This window comes from Lissotriton helveticus, chromosome 5_1 (assembly GCF_964261635.1).
Source record: "Lissotriton helveticus chromosome 5_1, aLisHel1.1, whole genome shotgun sequence".
Lineage (NCBI taxonomy): Eukaryota > Metazoa > Chordata > Amphibia > Caudata > Salamandridae > Lissotriton > Lissotriton helveticus.
The window spans coordinates 1,030,826,866-1,030,850,783 of NC_136065.1; the positions used below are offsets into that span (position 1 = coordinate 1,030,826,866).

The window sequence follows — 23,918 nt, forward strand, 5'->3', positions numbered from 1 at the left end:
GCATGGTTTGGCAGTTCGGGCTGGACTGTTCCCATGAGGCACAGGGTCAGGCTGATTTGCATATAGCCATGTATGAACTGGGGTGGCAGAGTGGGCTAAAGAATGGTGATGGATTAAACCCAGATCTGTTGACTGGGTGTGAGTGTTTGATTGGTTCAGATGCTCCGTCCATCACCACCCCCTTTTGTACCGATTTGTTCGCCATAAGTTGGCAGGGTATGCTCAGACGCGAGTCCCTTGCACACTTTGCCACTGGATTCAAGCAAGTCTGGCTGAAGACGGCTTGAATGCCAGAAACCGGTCCTAGGAAGCTTGTTTCCGGTCCAGGGAAGGCATGGCTTGGCAGTTCGGGCTGGACTGTTCCCATGAGGCACAGGGTCAGACTGATTTGCATATGGCCATGTCTGTACTGGGGTGGCAGAGTGGGCTAAAGAACGGTGATGGATTAAACCCAGATCTGTTGACTGGGTGTGAGTGTTTGATTGGTTCAGATGCTCCGTCCATCACCGCTCCCTTTTGACCCGCTTTGTTCGCCATAAGTTGGCAGGGTATGCTCAGACGTGAGTCCCTTGCTCACTTTGCCACTGGATTCAAACAAGCCTGGCTGAAGACGGCTGGAATGCCAGAAACCGGTCCTAGGAAGCTTGTTTCCGTTCCAGGGAAGGCATGGCTTGGCAGTTCGGGCTGGACTGTTCCCATGAGGCACAGGGTCAGATTGATTTGCATATGGCCATGTCTGAAGTGGGGTGGCAGAGTGGGCTAAAGAACAGTGTTGGATTAAACCCAGATCTGTTGACTGGGTGTGAGTGTTTGATTGGTTCAGATGCTCCGTCCATCACCACCCCCTTTTGTACCGCTTTGTTCGCTATAAGTTGGCAGGGTATGCTCAGACGTGAGTCCCTTGCTCACTTTGCCACTGGATTCAAGCGAGCCTCACTGAAGACGGCTGGAATGCCTGTAACCGGTCATAGGAAGCTTGTTTCCGGTCCAGGGAAGGCATGGCTTGGCAGTTCGGGCTGGACTGTTCCCATGAGGCACAGGGTCAGACTGATTTGCATATGGCCGTGTATGAACTGGGGTGGCAGAGTGGGCTAAAGAATGGTGATGGATTAAACCCAGATCTGTTGACTGGGTGTGAGTGTTTGATTGGTTCAGATGCTCCGTCCATCACCACCCCCTTTTGTACCGCTTTGTTTGCCATAAGTTGGCAGGGTATTCTCAGACGTGAGTCCCTTGCTCACTTTGCCACTGGATTCAAGCAAGCCTGGCTGAAGACGGTTGGAATGCCAGAAACCGGTCCTAGGAAGCTTGTTTCTGGTCCAGGGAAGGCACGGATTGGCAGTTTGGGCTGTACTGTTCCCATGAGGCACATGGTCAGACTGATTTGCATATGTCCATGTCTGAACTGGGGTGGCAGAGTGGGCTAAAGAACGGTGATGGATTAAACTCGGATCTTTTGACTGGGTGTGAGTGTTTGATTGGTTCAGATGCTCCGTCCATCACCACCCCCTTTTGTACCGCTTTGTTCGCCATAAGTTGGCAGGGTATGCTCAGACGTGAGTCCCTTGCTCACTTTACCACTGAATTCAAGCAAGCCTGGCTGAAGACGGCTGGAATGCCAGAAACCGGTCCTAGGAAGCTTGTTTCCGGTTCAGGGAAGGCATGGCTTGGCAGTTCGGGCTGGACTGTTCCCATGAGGCACAGGGTCAGACTGATTTGCATATGGTTGTGTATGAACTGGGGTTAAAAAATGGTGATGGATTAAACCCACATCTATTGACTGGGTGTGAGTGTTTGATTGGTTCAGATGCTCCGTCCATCACCACCCCCTTTTGTACTGCTTTGTTTGCCATAAGTTGGCAGGGTATTCTCAGACGTGAGTCCCTTGCTCACTTTGCCACTGGATTCCAACAAGCTTGGCTGAAAACGGCTGGAATGCCAGAAACCGGTCCTAGGAAGCTTGTTTCTGTTCCAGGGAAGGAATGGCTTGGCAGTTCGGGCTGGACTGTTCCCATGAGGCACAGGGTCAGACTGATTTGCATATGGCCATGTCTGAACTGGGGTGGCAGAGTGGGCTAAAGAACAGTGATGGATTAAACCCAGATCTGTTGACTGGGTGTGAGTGTTTGATTGGTTCAGATGCTCCGTCCATCACCTCCCCCTTTTGTACCGCTTTGTTCGCCATAAGTTGGCAGGGTATTCTCAGACGTGAGTCCCTTGCTCACTTTGCCACTGGATTCAAGCAAGCCTGGCTGAAGACGCTTGGAATGCCAGAAACCGGTCCTAGGAAGCTTGTTTCCGGTCCAGGGAAGGCATGGATTGGCAGTTCGGGCTGGACTGCTCCCATGAGGCACAGGTTCAGACTGATTTGCATATGACCATGTCTGAACTGGGGTGGCAGAGTGGGCTAAAGAACGGTGATGTATTAAACCCAGATCTGTTCACTGGGTGTGAGTGTTTGATTGGTTCAGATGCTCCGTCCATCACCACCCCTTTTGTACCGATTTGTTCGCCATAAGTTGGCAGGGTATGCTCAGACGTGAGTCCCTTGCTCACTTTGCCACTGGATTCAAGCAAGCCTGGCTGAAGACGTTTGGAATGCCAGAAATCGGTCCTAGGAAGCTTGTTTCCGGTCCAGGGAATGCATGGGTTGGCAGTTCGGGCTGGACTGTTCCCATGAGGCACAGGGTCAGACTGATTTGCATATGGCCATGTCTGAACTGGGGTGGCAGAGTGGGCTAAAGAACAGTGATGGATTAAACCCAGATCTGTTGACTGGGTGTGAATGTTTGATTGGTTCAGATGCTCCGTCCATCACCACTCCCTTTTGACCCGCTTTGTACGCCATAAGTTGGCAGGGTATGCTCAGACGTGAGTCCCTTGCTCACTTTGCCACTGGATTCAAACAAGCCTCGCTGAAGACAGCTGGAATGCCAGAAACCGGTCCTAGGAAGCTTGTTTCCGTTCCAGGGAAGGAATGGCTTGGCAGTTCGGGCTGGACTGTTCCCATGAGGCACAGGGTCAGACTGATTTGCATATGGCCATGTCTGAACTGGGGTGGCAGAGTTGGCTAAAGAACAGTGATGGATTAAACCTAGATCTGTTGACTGGGTACGAATGTTTGATTGGTTCAGATGCTCCGTCCATCACCCGCCCCTTTTGTACCGCTTTGTTCGCCATAAGTTGGCAGGGTTTGCTCAGACGTGAGTCCTTGCTCACTTTGCCACTGGATTCAAGCAAGCCTGGCTGAAGACGGCTGGAATGCCAGAAACAGGTCCTAGGAAGCTTGTTTCCGGTCCAGGAAAGGCATGGCTTGGCAGTTCGGGCTGGACTGTTCCCATGAGGCACAGGGTCAGGCTGATTTGCATATAGCCATGTATGAACTGGGGTGGCAGAGTGGGCTAAAGAATGGTGATGGATTAAACCCAGATCTGTTGTCTGGGTGTGAGTGTTTGATTGGTTCAGATGCTCCGTCCATCACCACCCCCTTTTGTACCGATTTGTTCGCCATAAGTTGGCAGGGTATGCTCAGACGTGAGTCCCTTGCTCACTTTGCCACTGGATTCAAGCAAGCCTGGCTGAAGACGGTTGGAATGCCAGAAATCGGTCCTAGGAAGCTTGTTTCCGGTCCAAGGAAGGCATGGATTCACTGTTCGGGCTGGACTGTTCCCATGAGGCACAGGGTCAGACTGATTTGCATATGGCCATGTCTGAACTGGGGTGGCAGAGTGGGCTAAAGAACGGTAATGGATTAACCCAGATCTGTTGACGGGGTGTGAATGTTTGATTGGTTCAGATGCTCCGTCCATCACCACTCCCTTTTGACCCGCTTTGTACGCCATAAGTTGGCAGGGTATGCTCAGACGTGAGTCCCTTGCTCACTTTGCCACTGGATTCAAACAAGCCTCGCTGAAGACAGTTGGAATGCCAGAAACCGGTCCTAGGAAGCTTGTTTCCGTTCCAGGGAAGGAATGGCTTGGCAGTTCGGGCTGGTCTGTTCCCATGAGGCACAGGGTCAGACTGATTTGCATATGGCCATGTCTGAACTGGGGTGGCAGAGTTGGCTAAAGAACAGTGATGGATTAAACCTAGATCTGTTGACTGGGTGTGAATGTTTGATTGGTTCAGATGCTCCGTCCATCACCCGCCCCTTTTGTACCGCTTTATTCGCCATAAGTTGGCAGGGTTTGCTCAGACGTGAGTCCTTGCTCACTTTGCCACTGGATTCAAGCAAGCCTGGCTGAAGACGGCTGGAATGCCAGAAACCGGTCCTAGGAAGCTTGTTTCCGGTCCAGGGAAGGCATGGCTTGGCAGTTCGGGCTGGACTGTTCCCATGAGGCACAGGGTCAGGCTGATTTGCATATAGCCATGTATGAACTGGGGTGGCAGAGTGGGCTAAAGAATGGTGATGGATTAAACCGAGATCTGTTGACTGGGTGTGAGTGTTTGATTGGTTCAGATGCTCCGTCCATCACCACCCCCTTTTGTACCGATTTGTTCGCCATAAGTTGGCAGGGTATGCTCAGACGCGAGTCCCTTGCACACTTTGCCACTGGATTCAAGCAAGCCTGGCTGAAGACGGCTTGAATGCCAGAAACCGGTCCTAGGAAGTTAGTTTCCGGTCCAGGGAAGCCATGGCTTGGCAGTTCGGGCTGGACTGTTCCCATGAGGCACAGCGTCAGACTGATTTGCATATGGCCATGTCTGAACTGGGGTGGCAGAGTGGGCTAAAGAACGGTGATGGATTAAACCCAGATCTGTTGACTGGGTGTGAGTGTTTGATTGGTTCAGATGCTCCGCCCATCACCGCTCCCTTTTGACCCGCTTTGTACGCCATAAGTTGGCAGGGTATTCTCAGACGTGAGTCCCTTGCTCACTTTGCCACTGGATTCAAACAAGCCTGGCTGAAGACGGCTGGAATGCCAGAAACCGGTCCTAGGAAGCTTGTTTCCGTTCCAGGGAAGGCATGGCTTGGCAGTTCGGGCTGGACTGTTCCCATGAGGCACAGGGTCAGATTGATTTGCATATGGCCATGTCTGAACTGGGGTGGCAGAGTGGGCTAAAGAACAGTGATGGATTAAACCCAGATCTGTTGACTGGGTGTGAGTGTTTGATTGGTTCAGATGCTCCGTCCATCACCACCCCCTTTTGTACCGCTTTGTTCGCTATAAGTTGGCAGGGTATGCTCAGACGTGAGTCCCTTGCTCACTTTGCCACTGGATTCAAGCGAGCCTCGCTGAAGACGGCTGTAATGCCAGAAACCGGTCATAGGAAGCTTGTTTCCGGTCCAGGGAAGGCATGGCTTGGCAGTTCGGGCTGGACTGTTCCCATGAGGCACAGGGTCAGACTGATTTGCATATGGCCGTGTATGAACTGGGGTGGCAGAGTGGGCTAAAGAATGGTGATGGATTAAACCCAGATCTGTTGACTGGGTGTGAGTGTTTGATTGGTTCAGATGCTCCGTCCATCACCACCCCCTTTTGTACCGCTTTGTTTGCCATAAGTTGGCAGGGTATGCTCAGACGTGAGTCCCTTGCTCACTTTGCCACTGGATTCAAGCAAGCCTGGCTGAAGACGGTTGGAATGCCAGAAACCGGTCCTAGGAAGCTTGTTTCCGGTCCAGGGAAGGCATGGATTGGCAGTTTGGGCTGTACTGTTCCCATGAGGCACATGGTCAGACTGATTTGCATATGTCCATGTCTGAACTGGGGTGGCAGAGTGGGCTAAAGAACGGTGATGGATTAAACCCGGATCTTTTGACTGGGTGTGAGTGTTTGATTGGTTCAGATGCTCCGTCCATCACCACCCCCTTTTGTACCGTTTTGTTCGCCATAAGTTGGCAGGGTATGCTCAGACGTGAGTCCCTTGCTCACTTTACCACTGAATTCAAGCAAGCCTGGCTGAAGACGGCTGGAATGCCAGAAACCGGTCCTAGGAAGCTTGTTTCCGGTTCAGAGAAGGCATGGATTGGCAGTTCGAGCTTGACTGTTCCCATGAGGCACAGGGTCAGACTTATTTGCATATGGCCATGTCTGAACTGGGGTGGCAGAGTGGGCTAAAGAACGGTGATGGGTTAAACCCAGATCTGTTGACTGGATGTGAGTGTTTGATTGGTTCAGATGCTCCGTCCATCACCACCCCCTTTTGTACTGCTTTGTTCGCCATAAGTTGGCAGGGTATGCTCAGACGTGAGTCCCTTGCTCACTTTGCCACTGGATTCAAGCAAGCCTGGCTGAAGACAGCTGGAATGCCAGAAACCGGTCCTAGGAAGCTTGTTTCCGGTCCAGGGAAGGCATGGCTTGGCAGTTAGGGCTGGACTGATCCCATGAGGCACAGGGTCAGACTGATTTGCATATGGCCATGTCTGAACTGGGGTGGCAGAGTGGGCTAAAGAACGGTGATGGATTAAACCCAGATCTGTTGACTGGGTGTGAGTGTTTGATTGGTTCAGATGCTCCGTCCATCACTACCCCCTTTTGTACCGCTTTGTTCGCCATAAGTTGGCAGGTTATGCTCAGAGGTGAGTCCCTTGCTCACTTTGCCACTGGATTCAAGCAAGCCTGGCTGAAGACGGCTGGAATGCCAGAAACCAGTCCTAGGAAGCTTGTTTTCGGTCCAGGGAAGGCATGGCTTGGCTGTTCGGGCTGGACTGTTCCCATGAGGCACAGGGTCAGACTGATTTGCATATGGCCTGAACTGGGGTGGCAGAGTGGGCTAAAGAACGGTGATGGATTAAACCCAGATCTGTTGACTGGGTGTGTGTGTTTGATTGGTTCAGATGCTCTGTCCATCACCACCCCCTTTTGTACCGTTTCAGCTGTAGCAGCCAAAAAAGAATAATAATGAGGATTAAGAAAAAAAAAAATGATTTCCAGGGATGGCAGACCTTGGACGCATGAGCACTTAGAGCAGGACCGAGGGCAGGATGAGTTTAGCATGGCAAGCAGTGACAGGCAGGAGGTGGCGGTGAGGATGGCACAGGGAGATTTAAGATGTAATGAAATGCAGGCAACGATGTGCTGGAGGAGGTGGGGAGGACGGCACGGGGAGATGGAGTGATTTACAAATATAATTAAAAGTTAGTAACTCTGCAGGCATGCAGGGGAGGACAACAACAAGCTTGGGTAGACAACAACATAGCCTCAGAGCAACAAGGAAAAAGTGCTCCCTGAGCCACTAACTAAAATGGGACAAGTGGAATGCTACAATGAATGGGGGTCTGCTCCATGGGAGGGAACAACCAATTAAAAAGGAGGAACGAATAGGAAAAATAACCTCTTAGAAGCAAGGATTTTTAAAGGGCACAGAATTGAACAAAAGAAAAGCAGTTGGTGGTCTGTAAGCTCACAATGTATATGCAACATGGTTTGAAAAGACAGCACAAGTGCTGTCTGAACTTGACCTAAAAAGGGTCTGCTTCTAATCCTAGGCTTTCCCATCCTATGTGCACCCAGATTATTGTGGAAATATGACATCAGCTAATGTTTCATCCACAGTGCTGACAATATATGCTGTGTCTGCCTGCTGGAATTATTGTTGTTGTATGCCAAAGTGCTATCTCTACCCTTCACAACCTGCTACACAGATTGCAACTTCCAATGCCTTAGCGAGGGTGTTGTTTTACCTACAGCAAACTCTTCAGAAAGAGAGAGAGAAAGAGGGATAGCAAGTTATTTGTATTTAAATAATTAGTCGTTTTGAGATATAATTACTAAAACTAAGCATTCACCTCAGAATAAACCACCACAGTAATTATTCACATTTGAATTAAAACCTGTGCATGGTAAACAATACACTATCCATTCACTGTTACCCTTTACTTATTACATTCACAGCCCTTTTTCATACCAAAGATCTGCATCATTGTGTTAAAAACTAAATGAATTAATTGAAAAACCATGATTTACAGCTGCAAATTGTTATCCATTCCCATCCTTAACAATGTCCATTAAATCTATATATTCAATATTACCCTTACAAAAACTAAGGGCATTAGTCAAACCATTGTATATTTTAAAAAAATGTGTCCACGCCTCACTCTAACAGCTGATACGTTACATAGCTGGAATTTTTTTACAACATTTATTTTCAGGTGATTAGACAGATAAATTGAATAAACAAACCACAGCTCTGAGCAGTAGGTTTGCTGAAGGTGAGCTGACGTTTAGCTGTACCGTAACCATTGGTGAATTTTTCTCTCAACAGCTTTGCCAAAACCTGATTTAGCCTGTTGACCTGATCTCGCCATTGTACATTGAATGTCTCCCTTCAGCTTTCTAGCTTCTCTTAGCCTTGCATGTGCATCGTTCAAGAGTAAAATCAGCATATCAGTGAAGATGACTCTACTGCAGTGACACTTCACCAAAACCCATGTCCACAGAAAGGGAGAAATAAAAGTAGAATGAGGAAAGGAGTGAAAAACATAATGCATGGAAGTAGCATAGCAAGGTTGCCATTGGTCCTGGTTCAAGCAATAACAAATTCCACCTACTGGTTTACAAGTAAATGCAAGCTGTAATTTAGGTTCAGGTAGTCAGTAAGATCCTTAGATCCCAGTGACGGTGCACCGTCTACCCTACTGACAGCTACTCCAATGATAAAGAGGTCAGAGCAAAAACAAGACTAACAGAGAAGAACTGAAGTGACTAGATGACAAGAGCAAGCAATGATAAAAGAAAGAGAAAGGGGCATAAATAGAGTATTGAATGGAATGAACCGAGCTATGAAAAAGGCTCAGAGAAAGAGAGGAAAGTAAAAGAAAAAAGAGCTAGACAAGTGCAAAAGAAAACAGGAGTAAAAGGAAAAGACAGTAATTAGCAAAATATAACAATAAAAACTGCGAGATGAAAGGACAACCCGAACCTGAGCTTGAAAAGAAAGAGGGATGAGTTAAAGAGAAAAATGTAAATATAAATAAAAGAGCAGAAACACTACGGTGGATATTCTCAAGAACGTGCGATAATCATCATCAAAATTGCTTAACGCAATGTTTTATAAAATAACTCAGTGTTAACGTCCTATTCACACCACGGTTGTAACATGCGATAGTTTCCCGATAACATGTCAAATGACTGCAATAAAGTCACGGGACGGCAATAAAAATCTAAACCCGAACGTGAAAAAAGTTGCGATGGGCCCAACCGCGATAAAAAATCAGTGACAATCTTCGCCAGGCCTGCAATTTACACACGTCAAGCGGGAAAAATCACTATAAATGTAGAAAAAAACACAAACAAAACCAAAACAAATGTGAAGCACAATGGAGGTAGCCGGAGCAAGTACAGAGGACAACCAGAACCCCACAAGCCCCATGGAGGACCAGCCTGGGACCTCGGGGTCATGGAAGGGCAAGGAGAAGAAGAAGAGGAAGACACAATTCAGTCCGCAGGAAAACAGGATCCTGATAACGGAGGTGATCAAACACCATCAACTACTGTGTCATTGGCAACAAAAAATTGAATATGGCACTCCATCGTGGACAAGGTGAATGCAGTCGGAGTGCTGAGGAGGACAATGGAAGAGGTCAAGACGCGTTGGAATGATGTGAAGCGCAAAACCAAGCAGAAACTCAGCAACGACCAGAAGGCAGCAATGCAGACTGGAGGTGGGAGTCCAGCACCACAGGAGGAGCTGGACGAGATGGAGGAAATGGTGTCCATAGTCATCAGTGGGGAGACAGTGGCAGGAGTTGGGGGACCGGACACTGCTCAACATGACCTGTCACAACAGCAACAGGGTGAGTAACGACCAGGGACTGGGGGACGGGGGGAGATGGGCACAATGGCACACATGCATAATTAAGTATAGCACAGTGCACACCCACAATGACGCTGGATTATGTCCCTGACCCCCTTGGCACACTGCAGCAGGCAAACTTTGTGTTTGGATATATATATATATATATATATATATATCGCTGCACGCTTTCTGTGTCCGATCCCGGTTTCAGAAAAAAGAGGCTGGCACGCTGGTATCCATTTGTAAAATTTTAATCACCAAACCCCCCTATATATATATATATATATATATATATATATTTATATATATATATACATATATATATATATATATATATATATATATATATATATATATCATCATTGTGTGATTGTGTGTATGCACCTAATGCAAAGTTCTGTGTGTTGCCTCCCTCCGTTCAGATCGGAAGCCACCGAAGTCATCTGCGGCGTCCCTCAGGGCTCCTCGCTCAGTCCAACCCTCTTCAACGTCTACATGGGCCCCCTCGCAGACATCGCACGCCAGCACAACCTCAACATCATCTCCTACGCCGACGACACCCAGCTGATCCTCTCCCTCACCAACGACCCCGCCACCGCCAGAGACAACCTACACGAAGGGATGAAAGAGGTGGCCGAATGGATGAAGAACAGCCGCCTGAAACTGAACTCGGACAAGACGGAAGTCCTCATCCTGGGATCCTCACCCTCCGCCTGGGACGACTCCTGGTGGCCCCCCGCCCTGGGCAGCGCACCCCAACCAACAGACCACGCACGCAACCTGGGCTTCATCCTGGACTCCTCCCTCTCCATGACCAGACAAGTCAACGCCGTCTCCTCGTCGTGTTTCAACATCCTGCGCATGCTATGCAAGATCTTCCGGTGGATCCCCACCGAGACCAGGAAGACGGTCACCCAAGCCCTCGTCACCAGCCGTCTGGACTACGGCAACTCCCTCTACGCCGGAACCACCGCCAAGCTCCAGAAGAGACTTCAGCGGATCCAGAACGCCTCAGCACGTCTCATCCTGGACATCACCCGTCGCAGCCACATCTCCGGACACCTGAGAGACCTGCACTGGCTCCCGGTCAACAAGAGAATCACCTTCTGACTCCTCACCCACGCACACAAAGCCCTACACAACCAAGGCCCGGGATACCTCAACAGTCGCCTCAACTTCTACGCTCCCAAACGCCAGCTTCGATCAAACGGCCACGCCCTCGCCGCCGTCCCCCGCATCCGAAGAGCCACCACAGGAGGACGGTCCTTCTCCTACCTCGCCGCCAAAACATGGAACTCCCGCCTGACCCAGGACCACCTCGCCTTCAGGAAGCAACTCAAGACCTGGCTGTTCAAGCAGTAGCGGACCCCCCTCCCTAGCGCCTTGAGACCCTTTGGGTGAGTAGTGCGCTATATAAATGCTGTGATTGATTGATTGATTGATATACATCATAGGTTCCAAATGTTAATGCTATTTTGTCAAGGTCAAGGACAACTTTATTCGATTGCTATTTCATTCAATCATAAAAGCACAAGTAAAAACATTTATGGTTAAAAAAAGAGTAACGTCATATATATACATTACAAATTCAATTGATTATACACAAAGTGAAAAATCGTTTAAACTATATAAAATGTTAAAAGAAATAGCAATAAAAAAACGGGGGTCATAAAGTGCTTAAATTCTTCAGTGCTATAACAGTTCCTTTAGTTACCATGTGACCCTTAGACTTGAATTACCATCATTTTCCTGAGGTTAATTATGTGCTTTAAAAACATTGCTATCTTCCAGGTAATATGTACATTATCTAAGAATTGCTAAGCAATGAAAGCTGGCCTACATTTTCTAATCCCAAAGGATCTTTTTAATGGGAAGAATCCACAACTTTCTCAGTTCTCTGTAGAATTTACAAAACAGTAACACATGTATGGTGGATTGCTCTGAAAGATTATCACATGTACACAATTACAATTGTTGGGTCCAGTCATTCATTGTTGGTAGACTCACAATTCTATGGAAGATTCCCAGTCTAAATCTGGTTAATAGAAAACGATCATAACCCCCAGGAACAAATTTCAAATATAGTTGAATGTTAAAAGTAATTAAAATCTGTTGATTCTGCGGAACACCAGGTTTTAAAATCTCAGACGGCAATTTTATGGCTTCCAAATGTTGGAGACACTTCTTTTTTAGGTCCTATCTCCTGACCTTATGTAGACTACTAGGGTCGGAAAAATACTCGGGATGTTGGAAATTCTCCCTAAAATTTCGGACATATCTTAGCCAGGGGATCTTTAAGGCCCCTTCCAGCTTCAGGCTATCCAGCAGTATGTCTCTATTTAGCTGGGCCTCTATTGTTGTCCACACGCTATGCCACAAAAGAATAGGATCAAGTTTAATAAGATCTGATATGTGAGGCAGGCCCAGTTCCGCATGGCAGACATACGAGGATATGCTAGATGGGAAAGACAAAATGTATCGCAGAAACGTATTTTCTACTGTTTGCAGCAGATAGGAATTAGCAAGGCCCCATATCCCTGCTCCATACATTCGCTGTGGAGATACTTTTAACTTTATATATCTTAATAGGCTCCACAGGGGGTCTCATACCTAGTTTCCTTGAGAAATGTACAAGGGCAGTAGTGTTTTTTACAAAAGTAAGTTTTTTTGCTGATACAGCTTGAGTCCATAAGTCTTTTTCGTCAAAGAGTATTTATTCCAAGATACGAGAATCTCTTTGTGGGCTCGATCTTTTGTCCGTCTACAGACATGTCCTTGCATCTTTGACTACCACGCTCACACCTCATAACGAAGGTTTTTGAAATATTGGCCCTAAGACCAAGACCTTTCATAAAGTTGGAGAAATTGTCAAGCACCCTCTGTAAGCCTACTTGCGTTCGGGACATTAAAACTGCATCATCCGCATAAAGGAGGGTGAGAATAGGGCGTCCGCCTATCTGGGGGAAATCATAGCTATTCTTGATTAATAATTGTTCTAGACCATTAATGTATAGGTTAAAAAGATAGGGGGCCAGAACGCAACCTTGTCTGACCTCCCTCTTAATGGGGAATGGGGCAGTAAGTTCTCCTCTCAGACTAAATCTAATTCGGCCTTGTGCATTATTATATAGGCACCTGAGAAAAATAATTATTGGAGCTTCCACCCTCATCACCTCCAGAATCTCCCAAAGTTTCTCGTGTTGCACCGAATCAAATGCAGCAGTGAGATCTACAAAGACTAAAAACAGCCTGTCCCCTTTCACCCATGCATATTTCCCTATTAGGAAGGCTAGATTTAAGCTCTGCTCATTTGTTCCCAGGCCATCCCGAAAACCATATTGGATATCGGAAAAGACTTTGTTTTGCCCTTGCCAAGTCTCTAATCGTTCTAAAATAATTCGACCCATGACTTTGACCAGGGAATCCAAAAGTGAAATGGGCCATAACAACCCAGGTCCTGGGGATTATTTTTTTTAAAAATGGGCACAATCACTGATTCAGTCCAGGTAGCCAAAAAGGGAGCAGAACAACAGGTGTTAATTACTTGGTTGATGGTAGGGCCCCATAAAGACAAATTAGCTTTAAACAAGTCAACCGGGACCCCATCTGGGCCAGGTGCTTTACCCCCAAGGCTTGCAGTGATTGCTCTGTTTACTGCATCCAGCGAAAACTCAAGATTACAATGTTGCATATTAGGGTCCGATGTGGTTTGCTCAGTAGCGGCTTCAGAATTATCACCAGATTCATAGACCCTAGTGAAAGGGTCAACCCAAAGATCCTCACTGATAGCGATTTCCATGTAGGGGCCATCTCTTGGGTTCAGAAAAGGTGCTTTAACAGCTTTCCAAAAAGCCAAACTGTCTCCCAGTGACAAGGCTTTATACAAAGCTTCCCAAGCTTCAGTGCGTAGTTAAATTTTTCTCTTCTTGAGGGCTAATCTATAATCAACTCTTGCCTGTCTCATTGTGTTAGGATTTCTAGGGGTCTCATGTAGTACTTTTTTTAAGTTCTTATATGCTTGAGTGCAATATATATCAAACCAACCCTGGGTTTTCCTTCTATTTGAGTTTTGTACGTATAATGCCTCCCTCACCGCTGCTGAGATTAGCTGAAATGAGGTCAAAATGTTAGCTGGAACGGCTAAGTCACATAAACAAGTCTCTACAGCTATTTTACATTTCTGTATCACTTTTTTGTAACAAAAAATAATCAACTAGTGAACAGTGCAAGGTAGACTCATTTGTCTTATCCAGTGTAATATTAGATATTGCCGGGTCAATGTTAATATCAGGCCCTACCTTCTAATTTACTGACAGTGATATGGAATAACATAATGGAAAATGGTCACTAAGTGAAATATCCCCAACAGAGAAACCACATAATTTAGCAGCATCATTATTTGTCAGAAGTACATAGCCTATGGTGCTGTATACGCCTCTTCCATTGAAGGTATAACCCATAGGGGCTGGTCGATCACAGATTTCATTCGCAAAGCCTAAATCTAAAGTAAATATCATTTCATTAAACAAGCCCCCCAACACAGAGTGACAAAAATTAGTATTGCTAGTGCCCTCTTCATATGTAAAACCACACTGCTTTCTATCAACATTAGAGCATAATAAACAATTAAAATCCCCTGACATGATTAGCATTGTATCTTTTATGCTTTTGCTGCATATGGTCCTCACATCCAAAGTCAATTTTGTTACTATCAATCCCAAATCTCCAGTGGGAATATTGTTATAAAGATTAACCATTAGCATGCGTTGCCTTTTATGAAATTTCTCTTTAATTATCTGATAATAGGTCTCCTCAAAATAATTCTCTATCTTTTTTACATTTAAAGTGTTTGAAATGTAAGTACACATGCCACCCTTCGCCCTTCCACGTAAACCCTCCACTGCCGGAGTGTGGAAAGTTTTATAACCATGTGGATTGGATCTTTCAGCCAGGTTTTTTGAAGGGATAAGATATCATAGAGTTTTATAAAATCACACCAAATGGGATTACTTATTTTAGATCATAGGCCTGCAATATTCCACGAGGCAAAATTTCAGGTTGCCTCAATGCTCAAATCCCGTAATAAAGAGCAACAGCTACACTTACTCTGTAGCCTCGTATTTCTCCTCGTCATCTACTCCGAGGTGACGCTGTAGATTATTTCTCGGAAGTGAGCAGCAAAACTGTCACACACAGCTGCGGAGTGAGTGACTCTCAAGATGAATTGTGTCAATTTAGCTGCTATGATCTTGAGTGCAATAGTAGTGTTCTAGTTTAAATATATTTTCCACTACATGCATGGGAAGAGAAATAATGATTACATACACTATATGTATGGTAAGAGAAAGAAGTCATGTTAGTGTCTCCAACTGCTGTGGTGACTAAGCTGCATTGCCCCTTTAAGTTCACATTTGCCAGCCCCATTGGAATTGGATGTTTGCTCTAGTATCAGTTTTAATATTACTTTTCAATGCAGAACAGCACAATAGGTCAATCACAATCATCTATACAACTTGTTAACATACTCTGTTTGATATAGTTCATTTTACGAATAATGGGCACCGCAGCTTCTATTTTTATGTTTATTATAGCAGCTTCTGCGGCATGTACCGGATGCCAAAGTCACTTCACATGAGTTATAGGCCAATGTCACACTCAAGGGCTTATAACAAGGGAGAGGGACTTTAACATCGGGCACACCCTGAGGCAGTAGGGCTATAAGGCTATTATAACATTCAACCCACTGAAGGTACAGTGTTCGAAATGAAACAGAGAGAAACAGAAAAACACGCATTGAAATGTAAAAGCTTATACCAGGCAATTACTGGCCCACTGTCGCCCTCTTGTCTGCAATGGCTCTCCCAATATTTCAGTGTTCTTATAAAGCTTCTAGTTAAATACTTCCCCCAAAGGATCACTGGCCAATAACATGCTGCTCTTGTTGCTTACATCAGAAGGCCCCAATAGCTATAGCTATTAGTGTTATTTGCAAGGTCAGCTTTTGTTTCCAGTTGTTATTTATGTTGCGTGGTGCATGCTTTCCTGTCTTGTCATTCCAGGTACGTTCTGCTGCACCATGTGATGGGGGAGCTGGAGGGCAAGAAGGGGTCCTGGGGATACGTGGAAGGAGGCATGGGCGGAGTGTCACAGGCAATAGCCAATGCCGCAGCTGCACACGGAGCAGAGATTTTCACAGACAAGGTTTACATCTACATTCTTTGGGATGAGAGGGGTTGTAGCTATTTGGAAAGGCATGACCTGCTGGAATTTTGATAATTTTTCTTCAGTTTGGTAGTATGCACGATCGCTTTTTTGAAGTGTTTTATACAGTCATCCGCGAGTCTCACGCAACAGGTTTATTCCTGAAAAGTATTTAATATTTATGTGAACAAACCACGCTCTTCCTTTTTTAACCCAAACTGTTAACGTTAATTTTCAGTTAAAATATGTTTCACAAACAATGCCTTATGTTAAAGTAATTTTAACAATTATATATCACTGTGAAAAGTGTATTGAAGCACACACTGTCAATGTGTACTTTTTACTGAGCTTTCAGTTATGTCTCATTATTAGTTTGTGCAAAGGTTTTCTAGGTCTCAACTAAAACAGCTCATACACTGTCTGTTGAGAGATGTAGTTTCATCTTACAGTGGGCTTAGAACCTTCCAATTGCTTACCATTTGTTAGACTCGTCTTTCTCATTTACTTGCTTCCTATTTGTTAGTTGTGTGGGCTTCCCTGCCTCTTCTTGTGTTTGTCCCAGCCCTCGAACGTGAACGCAGTACTAAGCTATAGTACTGCTCACATTTTTCAGGTGCTACTTTATTCTTTTTTGTTTAAGCACTCTACAGCAATGCATGTGTTTTTCAGCTGTCTCCTTCATGTGCTTCTCTACTACCCCTCCACCTCGCTCAGTTCTCATCTTTCTCTCACCTCTGTGCTTCTTCCCTACCATTGTTCCTTATCGCTTGCATGATTTCTCCCCACCTCCTCTGGGTTGCTCTTTCACCTGTTTAACACCCCAATGTTACTACCCAACCACGTAGCTTCTGCCCCTTATCCCCCATGCTGCATCCACCCTCCACCTACACCCTCCATGTTGCTTTCTCCTTCTACCTGCAGCACATTCCCAGATGCTTCAGCATCTCACCTGCTTAAAAAATTTTTTTTAAAAGATGCTTTCATGTGTTTTTTTGCTTTTTAGTTACTGATTTAACTCTGATCGGTAACTAAAAAGAAAAAAAAGAGGTTGCATCAAAAGCTTTATTTTAAACTCTCTAGTCATGCTGACCATCAATTGGGGATGTGTGTCACATGGCTAAAACCATTGGTAGAGTCAGTAGGTCTCAAAGGGAAAACATATTAGCTTTTCCAGTGCTTGTTTTAAAAGTGCTTTCAGAGAATACTTTGTGTACTTCACCCCTTTACAAAATGTTAGAAAACATACCTTTTCATCACGCTTACAGTTAATATACAATTATAGATTTAACTTAGATGCATTGTATAATTCCAACATATTATTAATAATTTGTATCACAGTCGAAGGTTCACGCTTTACATACACAGAAGACATTAACACACATTACACATTACTGGTGAAAATTGTTATGATGTGAAAGGATATTTATTTTTGCATACATTATTATCATTGCAAACTTTAGAGAGGACAGCAATAATATTTAAAATGCAAGACACCTTGTACAATGATTATTAGTGATAGATGCAGTTTAACAATCTTCACAAATAGGCTATTGCCATTATGTTTCATTAGTTCTTAGTGACTTCTGTGCCTCCAAAAAAGAGATGGAAAAGGGGCCAACAAGATAAAGAGTAATTTCGTATTCCTATATGGTCCAACAAAATTCAGTGTTTTTTCTATGTGGGGAGTGCTTTAAATCAAAATAATGTAAACTCACGCCAGAATTAGTTAGAGGTCCCTAAAAGTTCACTTTGGCTAGTTACCTCACAGATGGGCAAAAGTCCTCGGTAACTTGGGAACTCCTGGACGGTGGCAAATCATGCACAACAGAGCTCTAGAGATCTTTCGTAGGCTAAATGTGAGGCTTTTTCCTTGAGCTCTATTGTTACAGGGACAACTGCGCACCCTGAAATGTAACATTGCTGGTGTGCACTACTAACCAGAACACTGGCACTTGAGCTGAGATACGATGTCTCTTGAATCTTCGGTTAGACACAGATGAGCCGCTAAAACATAGTTCAAATACCAAAGGGTTGAATCTATTTATCACGGTTACAATAAAGATGTGATTGTCTCACCAGCAGTGTGTATTTTTATAGACACAGCACTTTAAAAATGTCTTGACAGAGGAATAAATGTGTTGTAAAAATGACAAAACATAATAATGTCAAACAATAAAAAATATAGTTGAGTGGCATAGAGATGAGTGGCATAGAGTGGAGTGGTGTAGAGTGGAATGGCATAGAATGGAAAAGTGTAGCGTGGAGTGGTGTATATTGGAATTGCATAGAGTGGAGTGGCATACATTAGAGTGGCGTAAAGTAAAATAATGTATAGTGGATTGGTGTAGAGTGGCATAGATTTAAGTGGTGTAGAGTGGAATAGCGTGGTGTGGTGTGGCAGAGAGTGCAACAGCATAGAGTGGAGTGGCATAGATTGGAATTACAAATATGAGCTGCTTATGTAGAATGTGTTTTTTTTTTAAAAATCTGAAAAAAGAGAAAAATATATATTTTTTGACAAATAAAAAGAATAATGAGATGATTGTATGTGCCACTGTTGTACTCTGATGACAACCTAAAGGAATATAAACAATGTTGAAAGGAAAGTATATATAGGCTATGAGGGAAATATTTTATATGGTATAGACTAGAATTACAGGGGAGTGGCATACAGTTGAATAGCATGCAGTGGAGTGGCGCAGAGTGGAGTAGCATGTCATAGAGTAGTGTGGAGTGGCTAAGATTAGGGTGCCGTAGAGTTGAGTAGCATGTCATACAGTAGAGTAGAATACTGTAGAGTGGAGTGGTGTACATTGGAGAGGCATACAGTAGAGTGGAGGAGACGGTTGTATAGAGTGGCACAGGAGTAGTTTACAGTGGAGTAAAAGTTTGTTGGGTGGTGTGTCACACAGTGGAGAGGACTGAAATGTTGTAGAGTGTTGGACATTGTCGCAAAGTGAAGTGCGGCAGCATGAATTACAGTGTTGTACAGTGGAGTGGCTTGCAGAGGAGTGCAGTACAGTATGGTAATGTGGAGTGGCATAGACTGTAGTAGAATTGAGTGGCAAAGAGTAGCGAATAGTGGATGGTGTAGAGTGCAGTAGTGGAGTAGAGTGGATTAGTCTCTCACAGAGTAGGGTATAGTAAAGTGGGGTGAAGAAGCATAGAGGGAGTTGCATAGAGTTTTGTAAACTGGAGTAAATGGTTGGTCAGTGGCAAAGAGTAAAGTAGAGTACTATAGACGTGCATTGACAAGAGTATATAATTGTATAGTGAAGTACTATATAGTGGAGTATAGTCTGGTAGACTGGAGGGGTGTAGACTGCTGTTGAGAGGAGTACAGTGCAGTTGAGCAGAGTACAGTGGAGAGGAGTGGCATACACTGGAGTAGCGTACAGTGGAGTGGTGTGGAGTGGAGTAGCATAGGATGGAGCGGTGTAAAGTGGAGTAGTATACAGTAAAGTTTTGTAGAGTGTAGATGGGTAGAGTGGAGTGGTGTAAAGTGTAATAGCGTAAAGGGGAGTGGCATAGAGTAGTTGCGTACAGTGGAATAGCATATACTGAAGTGACGTAGAGTGGAAAGGGTACAGAGGAGTGTTGTAGACTCGAGTGGCGCTCAGTGAATTGGCGTATAGTGGAGTTGTATACAGTCGAATAGCGAAGAGTGGGGAGGCATAGAGTGGAGTGGAATAGCATATAGTGAAGTGGTGAAGACTGGAGTGGCATAGAGTGGACTGTGGTAGAGTGTAATGTCGTATAGTGAAGTGGCGTAGAGTGGAGTGGTGTATACTGTAATACCATACAGTAGAGTGATGTAGAGTGGAGTAGTATAAGGTACAGTGTAGTGGCATAGACTGGTGTGGCATGAAGTGTCATGGAGTGAAACAGCATACAGTGGAGTGGTGTATAGTGGAGTTGCATAGAGTGGAGTGGCATAGTGTGGAATAGCATACAATGGAGTGCCGTAGAATGAAGTAGCACACAGCAGAGTGGCGTAGAGTGGAGTGGTGTACAGTGGAGTGGTGTAGAGTGGAATAGCATACAGTGGCATAGAATAAAATAGCATACTGGTGAATGGTGCAGATCAGAGTTGGGTAGAGTGGAGTTCCATAGAGTTGACTGGAGTACAGAAGAGCAGTGTAAACTGGAGTGGCATTCAGTAGAATGGCATAGGCTGGAGTGTTGTAGAGTGGATTGGCATTGAGGGGAATAGCACAGAGTGAAGTGGCGTAGAATAGAGTGGAGTGCTGTACAGTTGAATACTGTAGAGTGGACTAGTGTACAGCAGAGAGGGATACAGTAGAGTCAAGGAGAGTGTTGTATAGTGTATAGTGTAATGTCATAGAGTGGAGTGGCGTAGCATATAGCGGAGTAAAGTGTCAGAGAGTGGAGTGGCATGCTGAACAGTAGAGTGGAGGGGAAAAGCATAAAGTCAAGTAAACTGTCAAAAATGTGAGTAGCATCTGGTACAGTACAGTGGAGTGGTGTTGTGTCATAGAGTGTTGAAAAGTGCCATAGAATTGAGTAGAGTGTTGTACAGTGAAGTGTATGGGTATAGTGTGGAGTAGAGGGTTGTGCAGTATAGTGTAAGGGCATAGAATGGTATGCAGTGGCCCAGATGTAGTAGCGTCTTGTAAAGTGGAGTTGTGTAGAGTGTGGTAGAGTGGAGCAGTGTATAATGGAGTGTTGTACAGTGGTACAGAGTGGGGTAAAGTGTTGTGCAGTGGAGTTCAGCGGGTGACAAGGCGTAGATTGGAGTAGCATGTTGTAGAGCTGTGTGGAGTGAAGTAGGGTAGCCTGGCATAGCATACAGTGGAGTCAAGTTTTGTAGAGTGGAGTGGTGTGTCATAGTGTAGAGCAGACTGTCATGTTGTAGAATTTTGGAAAGTGTTATAGAGTGGAGTGCCACTGAGCTGATTAGTGTTTTGCAGTGGAGTTGCATAGAAAAGAGTGTGGTACAGTATGGCAGAGTGGAGGTGCATAGACTGTCATAGAGTTGAGTGGCAAAGAGCAACATACATTAGAGTGGCGTAGAGTGCAGAAGTAGTGTACAGTGGAGTAGTTGCATAGAGTGTCATAAATTGGAGTAAATGGTCATAGAGTGGCATAGATTGAAGTAGAGTGCGATAAACTCACATTGGAGTACATTGTTGCACAGTGGAGAGCTATAGAGTGGAGTATAGTTTGGTACAATGAAGGGACGTATACTGTCATTTGTTGTAGTACATTGCGTTTGAGCGGAGTACAGTGGAGTGCCGTAAAGTGGAATACACTGGAATAGCATGCAGTGGAGTTGCATAGATTGAAGTAGGCGTACAGTGTACAGTGGAATTGCTTACAGTGTAGTGGTGTGGAGTGGCATTAAGTGGAATAGCATGACGTGGAGTGGCATGAAGTGTAATTGCGTACATGTGGGTGCATGCGTGTGTATGTGCATGTGGTGCAAGAGTAACATGAGATATGAAAGTCTGACCCTTTGCACTATTCGGCCACAAACAGAACATCAGCATTCGATTTGTATGACATGCCCACTGGTAGCATCTCAGTTTACTATCTGGACAACAGAAGTAGTTCCCTATTGATCTCCTGAGTTCCCCTCGAGTGTGTAAGTTCCTACAGTATATTGGTATGTGCACGTCAATGGAAATGTCTTCCCCTGACCGTGTTACTAACGGCTGGAGAAAGGTAGTCTTTTGGTTCCATAAGGGAGATGTATTATAAAGTGTAAGTGGGGAGCAGCAATTACCATAGGGTGTCAGGCTTTATTTATGGGTACGCCACAGAGCATATCGGACACATGCAAACATTTCAGAACAGGAAAGTGGTAGATTTAAAAACAAGAAATGAGGGGGGTGGGTTAATGTATTTCTCCCAATGACTTCTATTAAAGCAGAGGCGCCTTCAGGCGGGAGACAACAATCGGGAGCCTCCCACCTGACTCGGGTCTATTGGTATTCATGGCAATATTGAGTTTAGTATTCCTGAAGTCCAGCTCTGGCATTGGTGTTACAAAAGCAATTTTGTGAAATTTTTTGCAGGTCTCTTGGCAGATAGTGTTTTTGAAATGTTTGCTTGTGTCTCGCTGCAGAATCGATACACACCTAAAGCACCGAAGTCATTATGATTATGTAAATACTAAAGCAGTCATCCTTCTTCCCACATCACACTTACAGTACCTGAGCTGAAACAACTTTAATGCTTTTTCTGGAATTTTACAGTAAAAACATTCAGCTAGCTGTTCTGTGTCACTTAGAATGTGACAAGCATGATACTGAAATGTCACGCATAAAATATCTGCAGCTATATCAATGTCTCACATAGACAATCGGAAATCTTGGCAGCCCTGTACATCCTGTTCCGATGACGCTCCTAATGGGAGACACAGGGTGATTATGAATAAGGCATCCCGTTTTCTGTTTTGGTGGCTAACTACAGATGGAAACCAGTTTACTTTCTTTCCGCATATTTATAAGATGGTAAAAATACGAATAAAAGTCAAAATAAGCAAGCCCCATATTTGTGTGATAAGGAACAGATATTAGCTAAACGGATTACAACCTTTGAACCGATTTTCACAGGCTGACTATTAGTCAGTTGACCAGGACATTTAGCAAAAGTTTTAAGCTATTCATTCTGTGTTAGTCTATGTTTTTAACTGAAGGAGAGTGTTGTCATTGTGGGGACCAGTGGGAGTTGGGAATTGAATATGTACAGTTTTTCACCGCACTTTACCCCGATTGTACAACTAGAGATGCCATTTTGGTAGGCACTCTAGTTGTTTTCGTGGGCTGTCCCCCATAAATGAAGAGCGTGCCCGTTTCAAATGAAATAAGGTGACCTATACCTCGAAACAACTGTGAGGGCTGCAGGTGAGCCTTAAGATTCTTTCCTTCATGTAATTGACCTTAATGTATCAGAATTGCTATGTAAAGCTTGCTCATTAAACACCCTCAACTCCACCCTAGAAAGATCAGTCCTGAGAAAGAGCAGGTATAGTGGAGTTTTTTTCTTGGTTAACTGCAGGTCCTTGGCAGGTCATAAATTGTACCTATTCTCACTCATCCAGGACAATCAGCCGGAGGCATAATTTCATAGTAGCTTTGCCCTCCAGCTACCTTTTTTGCAGAAAGGATTGTAAAGATAATGGAGGTGGTGGCGTTGTTATCATCTATAGAGAGAAGTTTAGGTGCATCCCTACTCCTCTCACTGTCCCTGATTGTAAAAGTCTCCTCTTCTCACTTTTTCTCACCCCGACCTTCACCCTCTCTGGAGTTTTACCCTCAGTCCATCTGCCCACTTCCTCCAGCCACTCCCCGACATGGTTGAAATTTTAGCAGTGAACAAAGCCAACGTCACCCTATTGGGAGATTTTAACATTCATCTTGATGACACCAAAAGTTGTGCCTCTAAGAACTTACTTCGAGGCCTTGCCTATTTTGAGCTTACACAAATGGTAAAGGGCCCTACCTATGAGAAAGGGTATACCATCGATCTCATTTTTAGTAACATATTAAATCTGTAGGTATATCAACTACTGCCAGTAACTTGATAGGATCATTATCTGATACCTATCATCTTGTTTCCTCCCCACCACCGTCCAAGCCCTCCACCACAGGCCAAGCGGCAGGACTGCTACTGGTTTAAATTAAACTTTTAGGAATGGAAAGTTGCTCTCAGCAAGTCTCGGATTGAACTAGGCAACCATACTCCTGTGGCCACCTTTAGATTCTTTGATTGTATCAATAATTTTCTGAACCAGGTCATCCTGATGACATGGCACAAATGCGATCTATGAGGCAGAAAATTCCTATGGTTCAATTCCAATTGCTGTCTCCAAAGAAGGAATGTAAAAGATTGGAGAAAAAAAAATTGAGGTAGTCTTATGATGAGTTGAGTAATCAAGAGTATCAGAAGGCAACCAGGAACTATCATTCCGAAATCAGAGCCTCTCAAGCCTCCTACTCTACTGCTAAAATTGA

General features: G+C 44.8%; 1 protein-coding gene across 1 annotated transcript in view; it reads left to right on the top strand.

Annotated features, from left to right (window-relative positions):
* The window catches only part of PYROXD2 (pyridine nucleotide-disulphide oxidoreductase domain 2), a 541,945-nt gene that overhangs the window by 266,033 nt on the left and 251,994 nt on the right, over positions 1–23,918 (top strand). The window contains exon 9 of the mRNA XM_078643559.1: positions 15,798–15,939. Within this exon, the coding sequence (XP_078499685.1) occupies positions 15,798–15,939 (142 nt within the window). The remainder of the gene's footprint in view (positions 1–15,797; positions 15,940–23,918) is intronic.